The sequence below is a fragment of the Carcharhinus amblyrhynchos genome, chromosome 7 (assembly GCF_965287045.1).
Source record: "Carcharhinus amblyrhynchos chromosome 7, sCarAmb.v2.hapA, whole genome shotgun sequence".
NCBI classification, from domain to species: Eukaryota; Metazoa; Chordata; class Chondrichthyes; order Carcharhiniformes; family Carcharhinidae; genus Carcharhinus; species Carcharhinus amblyrhynchos.
Window position 1 is genome coordinate 8,397,687 of NC_137330.1, and position 24,057 is coordinate 8,421,743.

A 24,057-nucleotide genomic window follows, 5' to 3' on the forward strand; every position below is an offset into this window, starting at 1 on the left:
AGGTGCAAATCAACTGTGATATAATCATATGCTGCAACAGGCTCCAGGAGATAAATGGCGTCCTCTTGTCCTGCAGAAAGAGCCCTAAGTGAAACACGCAACATCCTCTGGTCCCTGCAGACATTGGTGCAAGCACACTTGTCCAACACGTCTCTCCTGGTGGCACTGTCCTCATTTGCTTCCACTCTGGCCTGTCTGACTGTAACTAGAGCATCACCAGCTCTGGCTTGCTTTCCCTACATCATTGCCTTCAGAGTCCTCCTTCTCATTGTCTCTATGCCTGCTCCACCTTGGTCATCTTAAATGTTGCCCAGCTCTGGTTCATAGAATCCTTACAGTACAGAAGAAAGCCATTCGGTTCATCGCATCTGCACCGACCACAATCCCACTCAGGCCCTCTTCCCATAATCCCACACATTTACCCTGCTAATTTTGATACTAAGGGTCAATGTAGCAGGGCCAATCAATCTAACCTAACCCACACATCTTGGAACTGTGGGAGGAATCCTGCGCAGACACAGGGAGAATGTGCACAGTTTGCACAAACAGTGACCGGAGACAAGAATTGAACCTGGGGTCCCTGGCACTGTGAGGTAGCAGTGCTAACCACTCTGCCATACCAGCTCTCTCAATCCCTCTGTTGCCTCTTGTGATGCTTCACTGCTTCTTCAAACCCACAATTTCTCCCAGCTAAACATGGGGAAGACTAAAACTATTACCTTCAGCCCCCCCACCAGAAATTCTGTTCTCTCATCATTCACTCCATTCCTATTGTTTCTGATCCAACCAGAGTGTGTTCCGAACCTCAGCATGCTATTTAATCTGAGTTTCTGATCCTCATACCCATCATCCACATCACCTGTTTTCACTTCCATATGATCACCCATCCTTGCCCTGGCTTCAGCTCATTCATCAGTGTCTTTGTTAACCTCCGGGCTTGATTGTTCTCATCCTTTTCAGGCTGGATTCCTATTTTCCATAAACAAAGAAGGTAGGAGCAGGAGGAGGCCACGTGGTCCTTCGAACTTGCTCTACCATTCATCACAACCATGGCTGATCCAACTCAAGACCCTAATTCTGCTTTCTCCCCAAAAGTTTTGATTCTATTCGCCCCAAGTGCTATACCCAACTGTCTCTTGAATACATAAAGTTCTTCCTAAACCCTGCTGCCTGTGATCTATCCCTCCCTAAGCCTCATTCACCCGGTATCCCTATGGGCATACAGTGCACAATGTGTTAAGCCACTGGGCCACAGCAAAGACCCAGTGCCGAACGCTGCAAGTACCGTAAGTAAGTACCTTCCTTCTCAGTTTTCATTACTTTCTCTGCAGATTATTTTCTGACTCAAAATTCTACATGAGGCACAAGTCATTTGTCTACACGTTCTGGTGCCATGATTGCTTTAGACATCCACGAATATCCAGAGATAAGCAATCAAAGTCACGCTTTGCAGCTTGCCAACCACTAATGTCTTACAATGGGTAATGTGGAAAATTTTTCCGTACAGGTCACAAAGGAAAAAATCAAAAATAGGTGTCAAGATATTCGATAGGCTGTTTGAGATGTTTAAGGAGTTTTTCTAGAACTTAGAGATGTAAAGTTTTACAACACAGAAGGAGGCCCTTCGGCTCATTGTGTCCACAGCGGCCACAGAATTCTGACAGTGCAGAAGGAGGCCATTCAGCCCATTGGGGCTGCACCGACAACAGTCCCATCCTATCCCTGTAACCCCATGTATTTAGAATCATAGAATCCTACAGTGCAGAAGGAGGCCAGTCCGCTCTCATTTCACCTCTTTATGCCAAATGTTAAAAGCAGATAATCTGGTTATTAATCTTGTTTGCAGTGTGGGGAATCTTGCTTTCTGCAAATCAGCTACTGAATTCAGTCATGGCAACATGTCCAAGTTACCCATTGGGACATCTGAGGCTATGCTGGGTTTGGGAAGGAGTGGACAGGACTGGATCATAGAATCCCTACAGTGCAGAAGGAGGCCATGCAACCCATTGAGTCTGCATCAACAACAATCTCATTCAGGCCTATCCCTGTAGCCCCCATGCATTTATCCTGCTAATCCCCCTGACAGTTAGGGAGAATTTCGCATAGCCAATCAACCTAACCTGCACATCTTTCAGATTGTGGGAGGAAGCTGAAGCACCTGGAGGAAACCCACACAGACATGGGGAGAATGTGCAAACTGTACACAGGCAGTGACCTGAGACTGAAATTGAACCCAGGTCCCTGGTGCCATGAGGCAGCACCTTATCTAATCTAATCCCATTTTCCAGCGCTTGGCCCATAGCCTTGTCTGCTGTGGCATTTCAAGTGTTCATCTAATTGCTTCTTAAATGTTGTTTAAATGATCTGATTATTATCACATTGTTATCTGTGGGACCTGGTTGTGAACAAATTAACTGCTGCATTTCCAGCATTACAACCGTGACTACAGCTCTGAGAGTAATCTGTTCTGGGATGGCCAGAGATTGTGAAATGTATGATAAAAATGCAAGCTTTTCTTTTTTAACATTGGAGTTTATTTTCCAGGGGCCTGTTTCAGAACACCATACTGCTTAAATCACAGATTATTAAAAGATGTGCTTGGGAGATGTGCAGTGCAGAATGTCCATAACCACTGATGCCTAACATCGCGTTAACATTTAATCCTGGGATTTGTAGCTGATGCTTACTGAGGCATCCAGTCCCCAGTCTCTGCTGAGTTCACTGGTGTCAGTCAGGGTAGGTACAATTCAGGGTGTAATCATTAGCCTTTATATCAGAGAGCTGCTTCGAGCTCTGTTCCTGATTGCTAAGCAATGCTTTCTGGAAAATGTGCCTTTGTGACATTTGATGGGCACAGCCGTCATACCCAGCTCATTTTTCCAGGCTTGTGCAAAGTATGACTGTTCGAGTGTTAGAAACATACAATCCCTACAGTGCAAAAAAGAGGCCATTCAGCCTATTGAGTCTGCATTGACAACAATCCCACCCAGGCCCTATCCCCAGAATCTCTCATAGTTACTCCACTAATCTACACATCCCAGGACACTAAGGGGCAATTTAGCATGCCAATCCACCTAAACAGCACGTTTTTGGGCTGTGGGAGGAAACTGGAGTACCCTGGGAGAACGTGCAAACTCCACACAGACAGTGACCCAAGGCAGGAATCAAACTCGGGTCCCTGAAGCTATAAGGCAGCAGTGCTAACCGCTTTGTTACCTTGCCCTGTGTATCCAGCTCCTTTAGAATGAAAAACCACATGATTTGGGATTTAGACCTAACAGCTATTACCCAAAATGATGAATTCCAAAATTGGGCTAAAAACAGAAAAAAAAAACTTGTGTCCCTGGGACCATTCCATCTTCTATCTGTATTGACAAGCTTTATGGGTGGAGAGCACACTTTGAATTGCCTGCATAGTACAGCCAGCAGGTAAAGGCACAAGGATACAACAGAAAGAGGACAAATGCTCAAAAATTTGGTATTCTTGCATTTGTCATGCCGAGTGCAAGACAAAAAGCTTCAGTGGCGTCTCCTCGGCAAATACTAAGTGTATACTTCGCTTTTTCCTCCCAAAACTGTTTCACCGATAACCCTCGAGGGTTTCTGTATTTTTAATGTAACACTTGTGGGTCTAAATTTGGACACTGGATGATACAGTTACTGAGGACTTCAGTGGGAAGAGTATACACATTAACGAGAAATTTGAGCAAAACATCTTGGCCATTAACCCTTGTACTAAATCATAGAATCCCTACAGTGCAGGAGGCGGTCATTCGGGCCTGCACTGACAATAATCCCACCTCCCCCCCTGCCCAGGCCCTATCACCATCACCCCACATATTTACGCTGCTAATCCCTCTATCTGTACTTCCTGGGAAATTAAGGGGCAATTTAGCATAGCCAATCTGCCTAACTCCCCACATCTTTGAAGTGTGGGAAGAAACTGGAGCACCCGGAGGAAACCCACCATTCACATTCTGATAGGACAGGGCTTTGTGTGGTTAGACATGTTGTGAAGATGACAGTTTGCATTCATACAGCACCTTTAATGTTGTAAATCATCCCACACTGCTGCAGAGGGGCATTAATTGACAGCAAGCCATATGAGCAGATATTCTGACATGATGGAAGGTTGGGTCACTGAGATAGGTTATAGGGGGCAAGCGAGAGGCGGAGAAATTTAGAGAGGGAATTCCAGAACTTTAGGGCCTTTGCAGCTGCAGGCATAGCTATTCAGGATTGAGCAACTAAACTCAAACTGGAGGAGCGCAGGGATCCGGGGTGGGGATTGGAGGGCTGGAGGAGGTTAAATATCGGGAAGGATTTGAACATTTGGATGAGATTTAAATTCAAGGCATTGCCTGCTGTCAATGAGTACAAGGAGAACATCTCTCTGTACTCTGTAGCTTACAATCTCTGTACCTTGAAGGATGCTCTTGCTTTTCTAAGGAAGGATGTTCCTGCTCTCAAGGGAGTGCAGTGAAGGTTTACCAGGCTGATTCTGGGGATGGCGAGACTGATGTTTGAGGAGAGATTGACTAGGTTACGATTGTTTCCGCTGGAATTCAGATGAATGAGGGGGGAATCACAAAGAGACTTATAAAATTCTAACGAGACAGGGTAGATGGAGGGAGTATATTCCTGATGGTGGAAGAGTCCAGAACCAGGGGTCACAGTCTAAGGATTTGGGGTAGACCATTTAGGACAGAGGTGAGGAGACATTTCACCCAGAGACTGGTGAGCCTGCGGGAATTCTTTAGCACAGGAGTTGATGCCAAAACATTGAATGTATTCAAGAGGCAGCTGGATATAGCACTTGGGGTGAATGGGATCAAAGGTTATGGGGAGAAAGCAGGATTAGACTATTGAGTTGGATGATCAGCCATGATCGCAATGAATGGTGGAGCAGGCTCAAAGGGACGAATGGCCTCCTGCTCCTATCTTCTATGTTTCTATGAATAATTGATTGACTTTGCTGTAGGACCTGTTGAATAGGAGCTCCCTGGGGTTTGGTAATTAATCCATCAAGTGGAGATAATATACCGAGCCCTGTATAAAGCAGGCTCCTGAGTGGGTCCATTATTTCATTGTCGCTTGCTGTAGGGCTCATTGAATATGAGCTCCCTGAGGATTGGTAATTAACTCACCAGTTGGACCTTGTATACCAAGCAGGCCCCTGAGTGGGTAACTCAGGTGAGTGATGAAGGAACAGCGTTCCAAAAGCTAGTGGCATTTACTACCAGATACACCTGTTGGACTTTAACCTGGTGTTATGAGACTTCTTTCAACGTGTGCAAGTAGAGAGGGAATGAATGGGTTACTAGCCAGGAGGACCACCCAGGTGCTGCAGGAGTTCCCTGTCTGCATCTCATTCCCCAGCTTTGATTTAGTTCTGAATACTGGTGAAAGTGGTGGTCCCTTGGATTGTGCATTAGAGTTTTAGGCACCGTGGAAGCTCAGCTGTACAGGGGAACGGGAGAAAAGTCGGAAACGCCACAGTCGTAGGGGGTTTGATAGGGCAACAGACAAGCATTTTAAGTTCATTTATTCGTGTTACAACTAGGCTTACATTAACACTGCAATGAAGTTACTATGAAAATCCCCTAGTCATCACGCTCTGGCGGTTTTTCATATACACTGATGGCGAATTTAGAAAAAGTAGGTACAGTAAACAATTAAATAAATAAATGGTCTGTTGGTCTTTTTTGTAAATGTGTTGGACTATAAGAATAAGGAAGCAATTGTTCAGGGCTTTGGTGAGACCATACCTGGGACTAGCATGTACATGTTTTAATCTCCATACCTAAAGAGTACATAGAAGCAGTGGAAACAGCACGGCCCTCAGTCTACCTGAACAGGCACCGGAGTGTGGCCAGCAGGGAGATTTTCACAGTAACTTCATTGCAGTTTTAAGGCCAGCACATCTTTCAGACTGTGGGCGAAAACCGGAGCATCCGGAGGAAACCCACGCAGACACGGGGAGAACCTGGAGATGCAGGGCACAAATTGGTGGAGGTGGCAGGGCGGATTCAAAAGGTGTAAGGAAGACAGGAGACTTTTTTAAATAGAGGCACAAGAGTACTTGAAGCAAGGAAATGATGAATCTTGTAAGAAACGCTCTTTGGCCCCAGTTGGAGACCTGTGTCAATTCTGAGCCTCTCACTTTGGGAAAGATGTGAAGGCTTTGCAGGAGGAACAGAACAGATTGACAAGAACTATTCCAGGGATGAGAGAGCTCAGTTGCCAGGACAGATAGGCGGGGGACAGGGGAGGAATGGGAGTGCAATGGGGCTAGCAGGATACAGCAGGCCCGAATGGCCTCCTCTCTCAGCAGTCTATGCAGCCATACTGAGGGACCACCAGCCCTCACTGTCAGTGCAGCCGGACCGCAAAGCCGGTGACACCGCCCGGCTTTCCCTCCCCCCACCCCACTTCCGGCAGACCCGGAACCCGCGGGCCGGCTCGCGGGAGCCAGGGGAAGGGACCGAGCGGCGGATTTCCGGTGGCGGAGGCAGCAGGCTGGATGGGGAAGGCGGAGAGAGAGGAGCGGTGAGGGATAGAGAGAGAGAGTGTGTGTGTAAAAACCCGGGAGGGGAGAGCACGCACACCACTCAACAGTCTGTCTGTTTATCAGTGTCACCAAGAAGGCTTACATTAACAGTGCAATGAAGTTACTGTGAAAAATCCCCTAGTTACCACACTCCGGCGCCTGTTCGGGTTACACTGAGGGAGGATTTAGCCAATGCACCCTAACCAGCGCGGCTTTCAGACTGTGGGTGGAAACCAGAGCACCCGGAGGGAACCCACGCAGACATGGGGAGAAGGTGCAGACGGTGACCCCTCCCCCCCCCCCCCCCACCCCCAAGTCAAACCCGGGTCCCTGCCGCTGAGAGGCAGCGGTGCTAACCCCTGTGATGCCCCAATGAATACTTGCTGTTGGCCAGTACGGTGGCACAGTGGTTAGCACTGCTGTCTCACGGGGCCAGGGACCTGAGTTCCATTCCCGTCTTGGGTCACTATCTGTGCGGAATCTGCACCTTCTCCCTGTGTCTGCATGGGTTTCCTCCGGGTGCTCTGGTTTCTTCCCACAGTCTGAAAGACGTGCTGGTTAGGTGCATTGGCCGTGCTCATTTCTCCCCCAGTGTAACCCGAACAGGCGCTGAAGTGTGCTGACTAGGGGATCTTCATAGTAACTTCATTGTAATGTTAATGTAAGCCTGCTTCTGACACAAATAAAACAAACTTTAAACTTTATTCTTTGTCCTCTGCTTCAACTTGTGTGGCTGTGAATTTTGTGATTGATTTGATTTATTATTGTAATGTGTATTAGGATACAGTGAAAAGTATTGTTTCTAGCACGCTGTACAGACAAAGCATGCCGTTTGTTGAGTACATGGGCGAGAAGGACAGTAGAGGGTGCAGAATGTGATGTTACAGTTGTAGCTAAGTGTGGAGAAAGATCAACTTAACATAAGTATGGTCCATTCAAAAGTCTGATGGCGGCAGGGAGAAGCTGTTCTTGAGTCAGTCGGTCGGTTTGTATCTTTTTCCTGACGGAAGACGGTGGAAGAGAGACTGTCCAGAATGCATGGGGTCAAATTGCTTATGTCAAACCCTGTATCAGAATTAATCGGCAGGTTAGACAAGGTGCTCCACATTACGACAGAGAAACAGTTTCGCAGTGACAGGAGAAGTCAGTACACTTGAGGACACTGGCAAAGAGAGCAGATGAGAATTTCTTTCTGCAGCATGTCATTGTGATCTGAAAGGATGATGGAAGCAGATTTGTTATCATAGAATCAATTGTAGAATCCCTACAGTGCAGAGGGAGGCCATTCGGCCCATTGTGTCTGCACTGACCACAATCCCACCCAGGCCCTATCCCCATAACCTCATGCATTTACCCTAGTTAGTCCCTCTTACAGAGAATGGGATCAACACTCGAAAAGGAAAAGAAGGTGTGGGGCTAGTTGTACTTCCCTTTCGAAGAGTTGGCTCAATGGCTGCTTCTGTGATGCTATTTAATTGTTTGAGTCGCAGGTTTATCCAATTTTGTTTTCTCTTTTTCCCATCCCTGCAGTAAGGGAATGAATGGAGAAACAGGGAGCTATGTGGTGGGCCAGGTGGCCAACAGCCTATTCCGGAAACGGCCAGGACAATGCAAATTAACTCCACTAATGACCCTCTTCACTCCAGCCTCTGTTACTCAGCCAGCCCTCACTCCGGTTCTAGAGAACAAGGTAAGCTCCTGACCTCAGAAACGCCTAGTTTAAAACCCGCTGGTCCGAATTTGGTAAGTAACCTGCATCTTGAGGTCCATGCCAATTCTTTATTGCTTACTGGCCCACTACCTAGGTCAGCAATAAAAATATGTTCCTCGTGTGTGTGGGACTTTCTGCTTTTACAGCAATTACATTGAATACTTCTTTAAAGAATTAATTTGTGGGACATGGGCGTTGCTGGCTGACAGCATTTATTGCCCATCCCTAGTTGCCCTTGGAGGGCAGTTGAGAGTCAACCACATTGCTGTGGCTCTGGAGTCACATGTAGATCAGACCAGATAAGGAAGGCAGATTTCCTTCCCTAAAGGACATTAGTCAACCAGATGATTTTTCTGACAATTGACAATGGTCATCAGTAGATTTTTAATTCCAGATTTTTTTTATTGAATTCAAATTCCACCATCTGCTGTAGTGGGATTCGAACCCGGGTCCCCAGAACATTAGCTGCATTTCTGGATTAATAGTCTATGAATAATACCATTAGGCCATTGCATCCCCCTGTACTGCCAATAATGACCTGGTAAGGGTTGACTGGCGATTGTTACCCCTTAGGTCAGTGGCAAGAAGAGGAAGCTTTCTGAAGATGAGTCTGATGTCACGGATAAAGCCAAGCAGCAGAAGCTGGAGAAAAGCAAACCTGTTCATGTCAAAAAACACTCAGCCGCTGAGAGGAAACTGGCCCACCGGTAAGTGCTGCATGATAGGGAGCAGGATTGTCCAGCTCCCTTGTTTTGCAAGCTTGCACTTTTTCAAGAATGCCTTTAAATAATAAAACTCTCCGAGACATTTCATGGTTGTCCTAAAGCAAAGTTTGACACTGAGTCAGACAAGAGACTTTAGGATAGGTGACCAAAAGTTATTTATTACTGCCACAATTAGGCTTACATTAACACTGCAATGAAATTACTGTGAAAATCCCCTAGTCACCACACTCCGATGCCTGTTCAGGTACACTGAGGGAGAATTTAGCATGGCCAGTACACCTAACCAGCACGTCTTTCAGACTATGGGAGAAAATCGGAGCACCCGGAGGAAACCCATGCAGACGTGGGGAGAACATGCAAACTTGACACTAACAGTGACCCAAGCCGGGAATCAAACCTGGCGATGTGAGGCAGCAGTGCTAACCGCTGTGTAACCGTGCTGCCCCAGTGCTACCGTGCACTCCCAAATTGGGTAGATTTGGAAAGGAAGATTCCAGCAGGATTGATAGGGCAGTGAAATGGGATGAGAACACATTACTCCCATTGAAATAGCAACACTGACTATTATTGAGACTGATTGGCCTCCTGTCTTGTCATTTTTGTGTGTTTAACAGATTTTTTTTCCCCTTTTAGTACAGTTAGTTTGTTTAGCAACTGCACTGCTAAAGAGAATGCACTGAAATGTTTCTGTTTGCACCCGTTTTAAGATGCCATCCAGTTGTGTGTTTACCCATCTGTGAGACTGCCTGCTGGTGTAACATGCAGCTGGACCATGGTTTGTGCTCTCTGGCTAGGGACCAGCAGCAGTGCTGCCTCACAGCGCCAGGGACCCGGGTTCAATTCCCAGCTTGGGTCACTGCCTGTGCGGAGTCCGCATGTTCTCCCCTTGTCCGTGGGTTTCCTCCGGGTGCTCCAGTTTCCTCCCACAATCCAAAGATGTGCACGTTAAGTGCTAAATTGCTCCTTAGTGTCAGGGGGACTAGCATGGGGATAGGGCCTGAGTGGGATTGTGGTCTGTGTAGACTCGATGGGCTGAATGTCCGCCTCCTGCACTGTAGGATTCTAAGCAGGTGACATTAGGCTGAGGTACTAGAGGGCCATCACTGGCTGGAGGACTAATTGTCCAACTGCATAGTCAACCCAGAGAAAAGGGGCAGCCAAGGAAAACTAAGAGTGGCAGAGCGGGGAAGTGATTTCGGTTTAGTGGGAAGGGGTCAGGATTATGGGAAGAAGGCACTGGAGCCCTGAGCTCACAGTTAGGTCCTATTCTTGCCATGCGAAGCTAAGCTGCCCTCTAACCTGTGTCACTTGCAGAGAGAATGCCTTGAGCACAGCAGACAAGGGGGATGAAGGAAAACAACACAAGAATCGGAAGCAGAGCAAGGAGGCGGCAGAGGACAAAGTGCTGAGTGCTCCAGCGATGCGGAAAAGAAAAGCCACCAATTACCCACTGGAGCGGATAAAGTGCAAGAGAACCCTGTTTGTTGGAAACCTGCCGTCAACGTGCGATAAGCTGGTGAGGAATAACCCAGACACGGGCAGTTACACTTCAGTAATGACCCTGACACTTTCCACCCATTAAACATCATGGATAGAGTAACACAGCCCATGGTGCATCACAGCAACATTGTTAGACAGAAGGAGCCATGTATTAGGACTAAAGACCCAGTGCTTCATTACTGCATTTCTACAGGGTGGTTAGAGCTTCTTTCCATTGTAATTGGCAGGGAAGCAGCTTCCTCACTAACCACAGGCAGTCACAGGATTAGAGAGAGAGAGACAGCAAATGTGATGACCTCTCTCCCTGCCCCCACCACAAGCATTAAAGACCCTATCAGCTTTTATACATAATCTTGCATGATGGCGCGATCAATGGTTACTGATCTTCACCCTTGGGAAACACAACGTTTTGGCGCACTGATTTGATAATGTGTGCTCCAGGTTAAAGGGACAGGCGGGGAATAGGAATCAGTGACTTTGAATCTCTGGTCCACGAAGGTTCTCCTCAGCACAAGTCCCACGGCCTGATGTAGATTCATTCATAATGGCGTGGCACAGTGGTTAGTACTGCTCCCTCATAGCGCCGGGGACCCAGGTTCGATTCCGCACTCGGGTCACTGTCTGTGCAGAGTCTGCACATTCTCCTCGTGTCTGCGTGGGTTTCCTCCGGGTGTTCTGGTTTCCTCCTACAGTCTGAAAGATGTGTGGGTTAGGTGGATTGCTAAATTGTCAGGATAATTAGGGAGGGTAGATGAATGAGGTTATTGGGAACAGGGAATGGGTGGGATTGTGGTCGGTACAGACTCAGTGGGCTGAATGGCCTCCTTCTGCACTGTAGGATTCTGTGTGATTGAATAAGGATCGATGGCTGTGGTTAACCATTCCACTATTGTGGTGTCGTGACCCATATTTATTTCTCCACCAACATCTCAAAAACAGAAACTCTGCTCGTTATCACATTGATTGCTGCAGCTTTTCTGATACGCCAGTTATTATACGCACCAAAGTACTTCATTGGCTGTAAAGCGCATTGGGAGGTTGAGGAAGGTGTTGTATAAAGCTTATACGTTTGAATACCAAGATGGCAGAAGGTAAATGGATAGATATTAATTTTGTCCTGCCTTATTAAGTTTAAGTTTATTTATTAATGTCACAATATACTTACGTTAACAGTGTAATAAAGTTACTGTAAAAGTCCCCTAGTCGCCACACTCTGGCGCCTGTTCGGGTACACTGAGGGAGAATTTAGCATGGCCAGTGCACCTAACCAGCACGTCTTTTGGACTGTGGGAAGAAACTGGAGCACCCGGAGGAAACCCATGGGGAGAAGGTGCAGATTCCGCAAGGACAGTGACCCAAGCCAGGAATTGACCCTCGGTCCCTGGCTCTGTGAGGCAGCAGTGCTAACCACTGTGCCACCTGTATATTTGTATATAATTTGTATATTCCCAATTGTAGTAATATCATACAAGGCTGTATCTGAGAATATTGTCGTCCTGTTAGTGAGCATATCTCCTGGCTAATATACAGTATCATTTGTACCATTTTAAACAGATGCTGAAAGCGATGTTTAAAGAATTTGGGCAGATTGAATCTATACGATTCCGTTCAGTGGTAAGGCAACTTTTTTTTAAGAAATAAGTTAATGCGTGATTGCTTACAGAGATAAAGCTGGTTTCAGCTGTGTGAGGATCTCATGCTGTAGAGTGCTTGGTTACACGCAATGAGCTGCTTTTTGTTGCTGTATTCAGAAGGATGCGGTTTCACTGTTCAGCGTTTCTCTGTGCTCCTGGTCTGGCGCGATGATCCCAGTGCAGAGTCAATGAACGCAAACCCAGCCTGGTTTGTGGAACCCTGCATTCCCTAATGGTGAAATCTGTCATTTCACCTGAATTTGGCTGCTTCTAAAATTAGTGGGTGGACAGGGCTACTGTGGGCTGAAAATATTGCTCAATTTTAATATTGTTCAGGGTACCCCGGGGGAATAAATTTCTCTCTATCTGCCATATTCAAACCTTGTAATATTTTAAACACCCGACGTACGTAAGGGCAGGAGTAGACCATGTGGCCCCTGGAAATTCCTCTTCTGATGCAACGGCTGATCATAGAATCCCTACAGCGCAGAAAGAGGCCACTTGGCTCATTGAGTCTGCACCCGACAACAATCCCACTCAAGCCCTATCCCCGTAACCCCATTCATTTACTCTTCTAATCTCCCTGACACTAGAGTCAACTTAACATATCCACCTAACCCGCACATCTTTGGGAAGAAACTGGAGCACCTGGAGGAAACCCACGCAGACACGTGGAGAATGTGCAAACTCCACAAAGACAGCGACCCAAGCCAGGAATTGAACCCAGGTCCCTGGTGCTGTGAGGCACCACTGTGCCACCGTGCCATCCATCCATCTCCCTCGTTTCCACTTTCCTGTCCCTTTCCGTATACTTTGAATCAGTAAGAGATGATTTTGCTTTTGTAAAGTGCCGTTGACTCTGCCTGATGAGGGAGTACAGAATTGAATCCGTGTGGCCTGTTATCATCATTTAACCCTTTCAGCCCCAGTCTCATTCTACTCAATCTGTGCCACTATTCCAAATCAGGTTTCACAAAGGCTTTGTAAAAGTGAAGCACAGCTTCCTCTCCTCTGTAGTCCAGCCCCCGTGAGGAGGTCAGCTCCCTCTTTCCTGGACCAAGGCAGACAGCTATCTGGACTTGGGAGTGGACTGACTCTCGTGCTGTCTCTGCCCACCCACTCCCATTTACAATCCTCCCTTCCTTCCCACCCCAGTATTGTAAATGCACTTTTACTATATGGAGGAGTAGGGAAGAAGGTTAAAGGCCAAGGGAAGGCAATGGCCTCATGGTGTTATCGCTAGACTATTAATCCAGAAATGTTCTGAGGACCGGGATTCGAATCCTGCCACGGCAGATGGTGAAATTTGAATTCAATAAAAAAAACCTGGAATTAAAAATCTACTGATGACCATGAAACTATTGTCGGAAAAACCCATCTGGTTCATTAATGTTCCTTTAGGGAAGGAAATCTGCCGTCCTTACCTGGCCTGGCCTACATGTGACTCCAGAACCACCGCAGTGTGGTTGATCCTCAACTGCCCTCCAAGGGCAGCCAGGGATGTGCGGTAAATGCTGGCCCAGCCAGCGACACCCACGTCCCACAAATGAATTAAAAAAGATTTAGCGGGTGAAACAGGGGGATGAGCAGTGGCTGCACTGCTCACCTCTTCGTTTTGAAACCTTATTTTGTTGCCATCCTGCATGCATGAGAACGTAAGTTCATAAAATATAGGAGCAGAATCAAGCCATTCGGCCCATCGAGTCTACTCTGCCATTCAATCATGGCTGATATGCTCCTTATCCCCATTTTCCTGCCTTCTCCCATAACCCTTCAACCCATTACCAGTTAAAAGTCTGTCTAACTCGTTGTTAAATTTACTCACTGTCCCAGCATCCACCGCACTTTGGGGTAGTGAATTCCACAGATTCACAATCCTTTGGGAGAAGCAGTTTCTCCTCAACTCTGTTTTAAATTTGCTGCCCCTTATCCTGAGACTATGATCTCTCGTCCTAGAATGTCCCACAAGAGGAAGCATCTGCTCCACGTCTACTTTATCCATACCTTTTATCACCTTGTACACCTCAATTTGATCTCCCCTCATTCTTCTAAATTCCAGAGAGGATAGGCCTAAACTGTTCAATCTCTCTTCACACGACAAACCCCTCACCCCTGGAATCAATCCAGTGAACCTCCGAACTGCCTCCAATGTCACAATATCTTTCCTCAAATAAGGGGACCAAAACTGTGCACAATGCTCCAGCTGCGGTCTCACCAATGTATTGTTGCAACAATACTTCCTTACCTTTATATTCTATTCCTTTAGCTGTAAGTGTCAGCGTTCCATTCACTCTCTTTATTATCTGTGGTACCTGCAGGCTCGTTTTCTGTGACTGTGTGAGATGATTAATCTGATTATATTTCTCTTGTTCCTCGGACTATAGGCGCGTTCAGAGCTCAACATATCCAGGAGATTGGCCACAATCCAGTAAGTCACTCTGCTTCTTTGCCTGCTGTGTAGTGTGGATGTTAGCACAGCACAAACTCTTGAATTAAGTAAATAAGCAGAATAGGTGTCAAGAAAATGTCTCCCACTATCCTCTTCAGGTTACTTGGGAGGCTTGTTTTCTCCTCCTTCTATTTCTTCAACTCTGCTTGCGTCATCCCTGCCCTTTTCCAAAACTGTACTCGTGCAGTGGTGTAACTAAATGGTGCTTAGCAGTCATTTCACCACTGTACCCAGTCAGCAGGTGTTTTCAAACCTGAAGCCCACACATCTCCTGTGTCTGCTCTGAGACTGAGCTCTAGACATGTCTGCTTGCACAAGCATGTATACACACAATACATACATGTAAACACGTGTAGATCCACAAAGATATGCACATGTTTACAGCAGCAGTCAGTGTGTCGGGACTGAACCCCCTGGTCGATTTCCTCCTCCCCTTTCTCCAAAAAGTGGTGAGAATGTCTGTTACTCAGCACAGGCCAGGGATTGAACCTGTGGCAGTCCCACTCTGTTCAGACCACAGGCACAACGCTGCCCTGATGCACCAAACCTGATCAAACTACCAAGACCGTTCACACTTTGCTAGAAATGCTGTTCCAGTCACAAATCCCTCAGTTTGTGTGTTTCACCTTTGATAGAGTTTGATGAAGTAGGAGACTTCTGTGGAACATAAAGACAGTAAGAAGTCTCACAACACCAGGTTAAAGTCCAACAAGTATATTTGATAGTAAACCCACAAGCTTTCGGAAACGCTGTTCCTTCGTCAGGTGTATGAAAAGTTCTGATCAGAGAAGGGCAAATAAAGTTAGACACAGTTTACAGAATACTGATTAGCTAACCTTCCCCACAGCTGATGAAGGAACAGCTTTTCCAAAAGCTTGTGGGTTTACTATCAAACAAACTGGTTGGACTTTAACCTGGTGTCGTGAGACTTCTTACTGTGTTCACCCCAGTCCAACGCTGGCATCTCCACATCATGAACATAAACACTGGCATGGGGTAGTTAGAGGCGGCACAGTGGTTAGCACTGTTGCCTCACAGCGCCAGGGACATGGGTTTGATTCCTGGCTTGGGTATCTGTCTGTGTGGAATTTACACCCTCTCCCCGTGTCTGGGTGGGTTTCCTCCGGGTGCTCCAGTTTCTTCCCACAGTCCGAAAGACGTGCTGGTTAGGTGGATTGGCCGTGCTAAATTCTCCGTTAGTGTATCCGAACAGGCACCGGAGTGTGGCGACTGAGAGATTTTCACAGTAGCTTCATTGCAGTGTTAATGTAAGCCTACTTGTGACAATAGTAAATAAACTTTAAGATGGGTGGTCTATTTCTGAATTGTAAGTTTGATGCAAGTCCTTTGAACGGACCCTATAGTCAACTAAATGCAATTAATTCTGCCCTCTAGTGGTCTTCCTGAGTACGTGTTCTTCAAACTCAGTGCTGTGAAAACCTGTGCTGTAATTTGGGATTAACTTTGATACAGAACACAGCCCATATGTGTCTACGTTTGGTTTATTTTCTAAACCTTCCTGTCACGTTTTCCCAGCTTGAAAGTATGAAGGGACAACCAATTTCCCACTGAAATGCCTTCTCTTTAACCCAATTCATCCCATTGCTGATCCCAGGAAGAAGTTTCATCCCAAGAGGAACAATATGAATGCCTATGTTGTGTTTCAGAGGGAAAGCGATGCAGTCAGAGCCTTGGCCAGGTATGTATGAGATTGCACTCCAGCTTTCCTAGCTCTGATTTCTGATAACAACGTGCGGGTGTTTTAGTTTAAATCAGTGTTCCACAACCCAGTTAAATGTTTCACGTTCCTGCACTGCTCAGAACCTTGAGTGACAGTCAAGAGTTCAGCTGCTTACATTTTTAAAGTTTATTTATTGGTGTCACAAGTAGGCTTACATTGATACTGCAATGAAGTTACTGTGAAAATCCCCTAGTTGCCACACACCCCGGCGCCTGTTTGGGTTACACTGAGGGAGAATTTAGCACAGCCAATGCACTCTAACCAGCACGTCTTTCGGACTATGGGAGGAAACCGGAGCACCCGGAGGAGACCCACACAGACACGGGGTGAACGTGCAGACTCCGCACAGACACCCTGGTGCAATGCTAACCGCTGTGCCACCTCTGCAGATTGTAGATATGTTCACAGAGCAACATGGCGTTTCTAGAACCCACTACTCTGAATTTTACTGTACGGCAGGGGTAATCCTTTATAATGATTACTCAGTCTTTATCTGAAATCCCTGGGGCCATTTGCATTTTGGTTATCTGATTTTGCATGTAAACCTACATTTCGGTAGCCTAAGCCTAGGCAACCTAATGTCTAAATACAATTGCTGGAAAAGTAAGATGCGTTGGTGGAGGCACAGTGGTTAGCACTGCTGCCTCACAGCGTCAGGGACCCGGGTTCAGTTCATGCTTGGGTCACTGCCTGTGTGGAGTCTGCCCTTTCTCCCCATGTCTGCGAGGGTTTCCTCTGGTTGCTCCAGTTTCCTCCCGCAGTCCAAAGATGTGCTGGTTAGTTTCATTGGCTGTGCTAAATTCTCCCTCAGTGTACCTGAACAGGAGATGGAGTGTGGCAACTAGGGGGTTTTTCACAGTAACTTAATTGCAGCGTTAATGTAAGTCTACTTGTGACTAATAAATAAACTTTGAACTGAATATTAAATACACGAACTGTAATTTTCTTTTTGACAAGTTCACCACATAAATCACACAGAAAACGGTGCAGGTGATATTTGACGATAAAGGATATACAGCCTGTAGTGCTATGTTTATTAGATTAGATGTAATCAGTGCTGTGTGCTTCTCGGTCTGTGTAACTAGTGCTGTGTGTTTCTCAGTCTATGTAACCAGCGCTGTGTGTTTCTTAGTCTATGTAACCGGTGCTGTGTGTTTCTCGGTCTATGTAACTGGTGCTATGTGTTTCTCAGTCTAGTGCTGTGTGCTTCTCGGTCTATGTAACCAGCGCTGTGTGTTTCTCGGTCTATGTAACCAGCACTGTGTGTTTCTCAGTCTATGTAACCAGCGCTGTGTGTTTCTCGGTCTATGTAACCAGCGCTGTGTGTTTCTCCGTCTGTGTAACCAGCGCTGTGTGTTTCTCGGTCTATGTAACTGGTGCTGTGTGTTTCTCAGTCTAGTGCTGTGTGCTTCTCGGTCTATGTAACCAGCACTGTGTGTTTCTCAGTCTGTGTAGCTAGTGCTGTGTGTTTCTCAGTCTGTGTAGCTAGTGCTGTGTGTTTCTCAGTCTATGTAACCGGTGCTGTGTGTTTCTCGGTCTATGTAACCAGTGCTGTGTGTTTCTCGGTCTATGTAACCGGTGCTGTGTGTTTCTCGGTCTAGTGCTGTGTGCTTCTCGGTCTAGTGCTGTGTGCGTCTCGGTCTATGTAACCAGCGCTGTGTGTTTCTCGGTCTATGTATCCAGCGCTGTGTGTTTCTCGGTCTATGTAACCAGCGCTGTGTGTTTCTCGGTCTGTGTAACCAGCGCTGTGTGTTTCTCGGTCTATGTAACCAGCGCTGTGTGTTTCTCGGTCTATGTATCCAGCGCTGTGTGTTTCTCGGTCTATGTATCCAGCGCTGTGTGTTTCTCGGTCTATGTAACCAGCGCTGTGTGTTTCTCGGTCTATGTAACCAGCGCTGTGTGTTTCTCGGTCTATGTATCCAGCGCTGTGTGTTTCTCGGTCTATGTAACCAGCGCTGTGTGTTTCTCGGTCTGTGTAACCAGCGCTGTGTGTTTCTCGGTCTATGTAACCAGCGCTGTGTGTTTCTCGGTCTATGTAACCAGCGCTGTGTGTTTCTCGGTCTATGTAACCAGCGCTGTGTGTTTCTCGGTCTATGTAACCAGCGCTGTGTGTTTCTCGGTCTATGTAACCAGCGCTGTGTGTTTCTCGGTCTATGTATCCAGCGCTGTGTGTTTCTCGGTCTATGTAACCAGCGCTGTGTGTTTCTCGGTCTGTGTAACCAGCGCTGTGTGTTTCTCGGTCTATGTAACCAGCGCTGTGTGTTTCTCGGTCTATGTAACCAGCGCTGTGTGTTTCTCGTTCTGTGTAACCGGTGCTGTGTATTTCTCGGTCTATGTAACCGGTGCCGTGTGCTTCTTGGCCTACGTGCAATCAGTATTGTGTGGTGAACCGTTTACTTCTAATGGTCATCTGCATCTTTCTTACTTCCGAAAGACTAAACAATTCTGTTCTTCCTGAAGGAACGGATGTGAAATACAAACTGGTTTTCATATACGGGTGGACCTGTGCAGTGGGCCAAACACTGTGAGTTACAAATCAGAGTTTTATAGTGAGTTGATTTATAATTGACTGGGAAAAGGGCAGAGTGAGTGATTTTTGATTTGTATCTTTTCCAGCATGACCATCGAAGGTCCATCTTTCTGGGGAACTTGACATATGGTAAGATCAGTCTGTGTGTTACTGCTGACGTGTTTTGTCAGTTATTGTCTCTCATTCTCCAGTGATACCGCGGGCGTTTTCAGAGTGCTGTCGTTGGCTGAGCTGCCTGTTCACTGCCTTTGCTCTGTTTGGGTGCAGACATCAGTGAGGACGAAGTCCGAGATCACTTCTGCCAATGTGGGGAAATTGAGTCGGTGCGGATTGTGAGAGACCGGGTCTCGGGAATGGGGAAAGGTTTTGGATATGTGCTCTTTCAGGTGAGGTGATGCATCCAGCCAAGTTGACACTCATGAACCTACTGCATTATTCCCCTCCCTGACACCCTCCAGCCCCAGTCTCTGTAACCTCCTACAACCCCCCATCTCTCTGTAACCTCCTCCAACTCCTACACCCCCTCCCTCTCTCTGTAACCTCCTCCAACCCCTACAGCCCTCCCTGTCACTGTAACCTCCTCCAGCTCCTACAACCCTCCCTCTCTCTGTAACCTCCTCCAGCTCCTACACCCCTCCCCCTCTCTGTAACCTCCTCCAGCTCCTACACCCCTCCCCCTCTCTGTAACCTCCTCCAGCTCCTACACCCCTCCCTCTCTCTGTAACCTCCTCCAGCTCCTACACCCCTCCCCCTCTCTGTAACCTCCTCCAGCACCTACACCCCCCCCCCCCACTCTGTAACCTCCTCCAGCTCCTACACCCGTCCCTCTCTCTGTAACCTCCTGCAGCATCTACACCCCTCCCTCTCTCTGTAACCTCCTCCACCGCTCAACCCTCCCTCTCCTTGTAACCTCCTCCAACCCCCTACACCCCTCCCTCCCCCTGTAACCTCCTCCAGCTCCGTCAGCCCTCCAGGTTATGTGCACTCCTCTAACTCTAGCCTCTTGCAAATTCCCTTTCAGCCTTCCTTGGTGACCATGCCTTGAACTGCCCAGGCCCTGAGCTCTGAAATTCCCTCCCCATACACCGTCTCTGTCTATTCCTCTTGCTTTCCCTTTGGTCATTTGTTTTAACATCTGCTTAATGTCAAAATTTGTTTGCCGTTTCCATGGAGGTTGCTGTTTTGCTCCATTGAGGATACTGTACAAATACAAATTGTTGTTTTGCCTCAACTGCTGCTGTTGCTCAATCTGGTTTGTACCAGCGTTGGGAATCATTGAGAGTCCATCCACAAGACTGGGATGGTGGGAGGCACAGAAAGACTCCATGATAAAGGTGGGCGGGTGGGGGGGGACACAAGAGACATGGCTATAAGAGTAACATCAATGGTATTGCTTTTGGTTGCAGAGCACAGACGCTGTAACTCTGGCCCTGAAGCTGAATAACTCGGAGCTAAAGGAGCGCCAGGTAAGGGTCAGCCGCTCGGTAAACAAGGACTCGCCTGTAACGGCCCAAAGGAACACAAGAGTGAAGGGCCGAGCGGAGAAGAGAGCGCCGCTTGCCAAGGACTTCGCTGGGGTGATGGCAAAGCCAGCAGAGGGGCTGAAAACCAAGAAGAAGAAAAGGCGGAAGAGTAAACCGAGCCAGGGAAAGGCCAGCAAGTCTAGAAGCAAGCGGTGAAATACCGTGTTCTCTCTAATCCTCACCGCGAGCCTTCACTCTCACTCTCCCAAAGGTTCACCATTAACACAGACTGGAGCTGGTGTGAATCGGAGACTCTGACGTGACGGCTTTGCCCTGAGGTTGGCCCCGTCGCCAGCCTGCAGATTCTCCTTCCCTCCCACCCTCTATCCAATGGTTTGGCCAGGGCTGGCCACCCTCCACTGTTTATTGTGTGTAGAGTGTTCTCTGAAATGGAGTATCACCCGCCTGGTTTCTGAGGCAGACCATTTTCTGTTCGTTTCCCTGGATGGTGCAGCTCAGCTCAACTTGAACATTAAACCAGTTTTACAGAGTTTGTGCTCGTTCACTCGCTCTCTCTTGACCCCCACCAATTCCGAGTCAAACAGCAGCACTGGGAAACGGTTACTGAATACTGCTTTTAACAGTTACCTATTCTTCTATACATTTTCTGAATAAAAGTATCAAGTTTGGCAAGTAGCTAAGATCAGAACATGAGAAACGTAGGGGCAGCGTGGTGGCACAGTGATTAGCACGGCTGCCTCATAGTGTCAGAGACCCGGGTTCGATTCCCAGCTGCACCTTCTCCCCATGTCTGCATGGATTTCTTCCGGGCGCTCCGGTTTCTTCCCACAATCCAAAAGATGTTGGTTAGAGTGCATTGGCCGTGCTAAATTCTCCATCAGTGTCCCCGATCAGGTGCCGGAATGTGGTGACTAGGGGATTTTCACAGCAACTTCATTGTGGTGTTAATGTAAGCCTACTTGTGACTAATAAACTTTTAAAAAGACCATGGGTCCCTCAAGCCTGCTGCACCATTCAACAGGATCGTGGCTAATCATCTATATCAGCTCCTTGATTCCCAAAGACCCATCAATCTCTGTCTTAAAACGCTCGACAACTCACTATCTTCTCTGGGTTAAAGAATTTCAGATTCACAACCCTTTGAGTGAAGAAATGTCTTCTCAAATCAGTCTTGTATGGGTGGCACAGCGGTTAGCACTGCTGCCTCACAGTGCCAGGGACCCAAGTTCGATTCCCGGCTTGGTCGCTGCCTGGGAGGAGTCTGCATGTTCTCCCCGTGTCTGCGTGGGTTTCCTCCGGGTGCTGCGGTTTCCTCCCACAGTCCGAAAGACGTGCTGGTTAGAGTGCATTGGCTGTGCTAAATTAGGTAGGTTAGGTAGATTGGCCATGATAAATTGCCCCTTAGTGTCAGGGGGACTGGCAGGGTAAATATATGCGGTTATGGGGATCAGGCTTGGATGGGATTGTTTTCAGTGCAGACTCGATGGGCCAAATGGCCTCCTGCACCGTAAGGATTCTATATTGGTGAACCTCGTCCTGAGGTTATGCCCCGAGTTCTAGACTCACCTGCCTGCTGATCCCTTGAATTTAATTTGTTTCAGTGAGTTCACGTCTTGTTCTTCTAAACCCTTTGGCCAATTCCATCTGCTTTCTCATCGAACAATGGTATCATCCTTGCCAATAGATTGTAAATTTGATTACTTTTGTTTTTAAAAAAGGCAGTTACAGATAATTGAAGCTGTATTCATTAACTTGCTTCATTACAGTCGGCACTTCACAATACAGCACAATGTGTAATGCAGAAAACAAACTGACACGTCAAACAAGCAATTTCACTCAGAATAGATTCATAGAATCCTTACAGTGCAGAAGGAGGCCATTCGACCCATCGAGTCTGCACCGATCACAGTCGCATCCAGGCCTTATACCTGTAACTCCATACATTTACCCTAGCTAGTCCCCCTGACACTAAGGGACAGTTTAGCATGGCCAAACCACCTAACCTGCACATCTTTGGAGTGTGGGAAGAAACCCACGCAGACACGGGGAGAACGCGCAAACTCCACACAGACAGTGACCCAAGCCGGGAATTGAACCTGGGTCCCTGGAGCTGTGAGGCAGCAGCACTAACCACCGTGCCGCCCCAGAATCTGGAAAACTTGGCCCTGTTGGAATCAGAATCATATTCACTTCATCAGCAGCTGAAAACAAAAAAAACTGCAGATGCTGAAAATCAGAAGTAAATGAAAGTTAAAAAGTTTATTTATTTATTAGTCACAAGTAAGGCTTACATTAACACTGCAATGAAGTTACTGTGAAATTCCCCTAGTCGCCACCCTCCAGCGCCTGTTCGGGTCAATGCATCAAATTATAGAAACTGTTGGGAATGCTTAGAAGGGTCTGGCAGTCTCAGAAACCGAGTTAACATTTCTAGTCTGAAGAAGTCATCGAGACTCATTCATTAGAATCCTTTTAGTGCAGAATGAGGCCATTCAGCTCATTGAGTCTGTACCAACAGAGTATCTTACCTAGGCCCACCACCCTACCCTATCCCGTGTCTAACCCATCTAATGCTCACACCTTGGGGCACTAGGGCACAATTCAGTGTGGCGAATCCACCTAAGCTGCACATTTCTTGGAGTGTGGGAGGAAACCCACACAGAGACAGGGAGAGCGTGCAGACTCTGCACAGACAGTGACCCCAGGCGGGAATCGAATCCAGGTCCCTGGCGCTGAGGCAGCAGTGCTAACCACTGTGCCACCCCCTGTAATTCAGTGTTCAGAGCTGAGCTGCCTGTCCCATATCAAAATCACTGACCTGATAATGACTTTTTTCATTGCCTTCCCCGTTTCTTCGTTGTTACTCCCCATTCCATCCCGTGTTTTCATATCTCTGGTTTCATTCACACGACTCGAAACGTTAGCTCTGTTTCTTTCTCCACAGGTGCTGCCAGACCTGCTGAGTCTTTCTAGAATTTTGCGCTTCTAGTTGACATTTCACGGTGATGACATTTTATTGAAACAGGGAAGGTGTTAAAAGATAGAATGGCTTCTTCACAATGGAGGTCAACGGGCTAATAGAGAGAGAACCGTATTCCTTCACGGTGACTTTTCTATCATTGAATTTCGGCCACGTTTTGTTATTAAATGCTTTTTGTGCTGTGACATTTTGGATAAGTCACATCCACCACAAACTTTCACCATTAGCCCCTGATGAAGTGGGGGTTTTTTTGCAACAAAAAGGATCATACCATAAAAACCAAAAATACAGGAAATGCAGATCTACGGGCGGGTGGGGGGACTAGGTCAACATTTCAGACCAGTGATCATGAATGGCTTAAAAGTGCTTGAATCCTGGTAAAGACTGGGAAATGTAATTGAACTGGTTAGTAGGTGATATTCACACCCCAGCAAGAAGACTTGGAAGAAGTGTTGAGCACCTGGGGTGTAGAGTGTGTCGGTGCGACACTTCAATAAATAAATCCAGATTTTTGCATTCAAATGTTTTATTCATTTGACAAGGACACCTCAGTGGGAAATTTAATTTAGAAACATTGAAGATAGGAGGAGGCCATTCATCGCCATCATGGCTGATCGTCCAACTCAATAACCGAATCCTGCTTTCTCCCCATAACCCTAGATCCCATTTGCCTCAAGTGTTATATCCAGCCGCCTGTTGAATGTAGAAGAATATAGTGGAGCTCTTATTTTCAAACATTTTATCTTCAAAGTT

At 47.1% G+C, this 24,057-nt stretch overlaps 1 protein-coding gene across 1 annotated transcript; it reads left to right on the forward strand.

The window, feature by feature from the left end:
- The first annotated feature begins 6,496 nt into the window (after window positions 1-6,496).
- rbm34 (RNA binding motif protein 34) lies at window positions 6,497-20,856 on the forward strand. The gene is made up of 11 exons (XM_080191894.1): window positions 6,497-6,549; window positions 8,081-8,240; window positions 8,835-8,968; window positions 10,301-10,502; window positions 12,041-12,100; window positions 14,505-14,548; window positions 16,185-16,268; window positions 18,771-18,834; window positions 18,927-18,969; window positions 19,108-19,226; window positions 20,247-20,856. Exons 1-11 carry the CDS (start codon window positions 6,524-6,526, stop codon window positions 20,517-20,519), a joined length of 1,209 nt encoding a protein of 402 aa, XP_080048020.1. The 5' UTR covers window positions 6,497-6,523; the 3' UTR covers window positions 20,520-20,856.
- The last annotated feature ends 3,201 nt before the right edge of the window (window positions 20,857-24,057 follow it).

What these genes read in the sequence shown, in the direction of transcription:
- rbm34 (XM_080191894.1), top strand. Translation starts at nt 6,524, where the DNA reads ATGGGGAAGGCGGAGAGAGAGGAGCG. An exon ending in CTCCGGTTCTAGAGAACAAG is followed by an intron (nt 8,241 to 8,834) that starts GTAAGCTCCTGA and finishes GTTACCCCTTAG; the next exon opens with GTCAGTGGCAAGAAGAGGAA. An exon ending in TCTGGGGAACTTGACATATG is followed by an intron (nt 18,970 to 19,107) that starts GTAAGATCAGTC and finishes GTTTGGGTGCAG; the next exon opens with ACATCAGTGAGGACGAAGTC.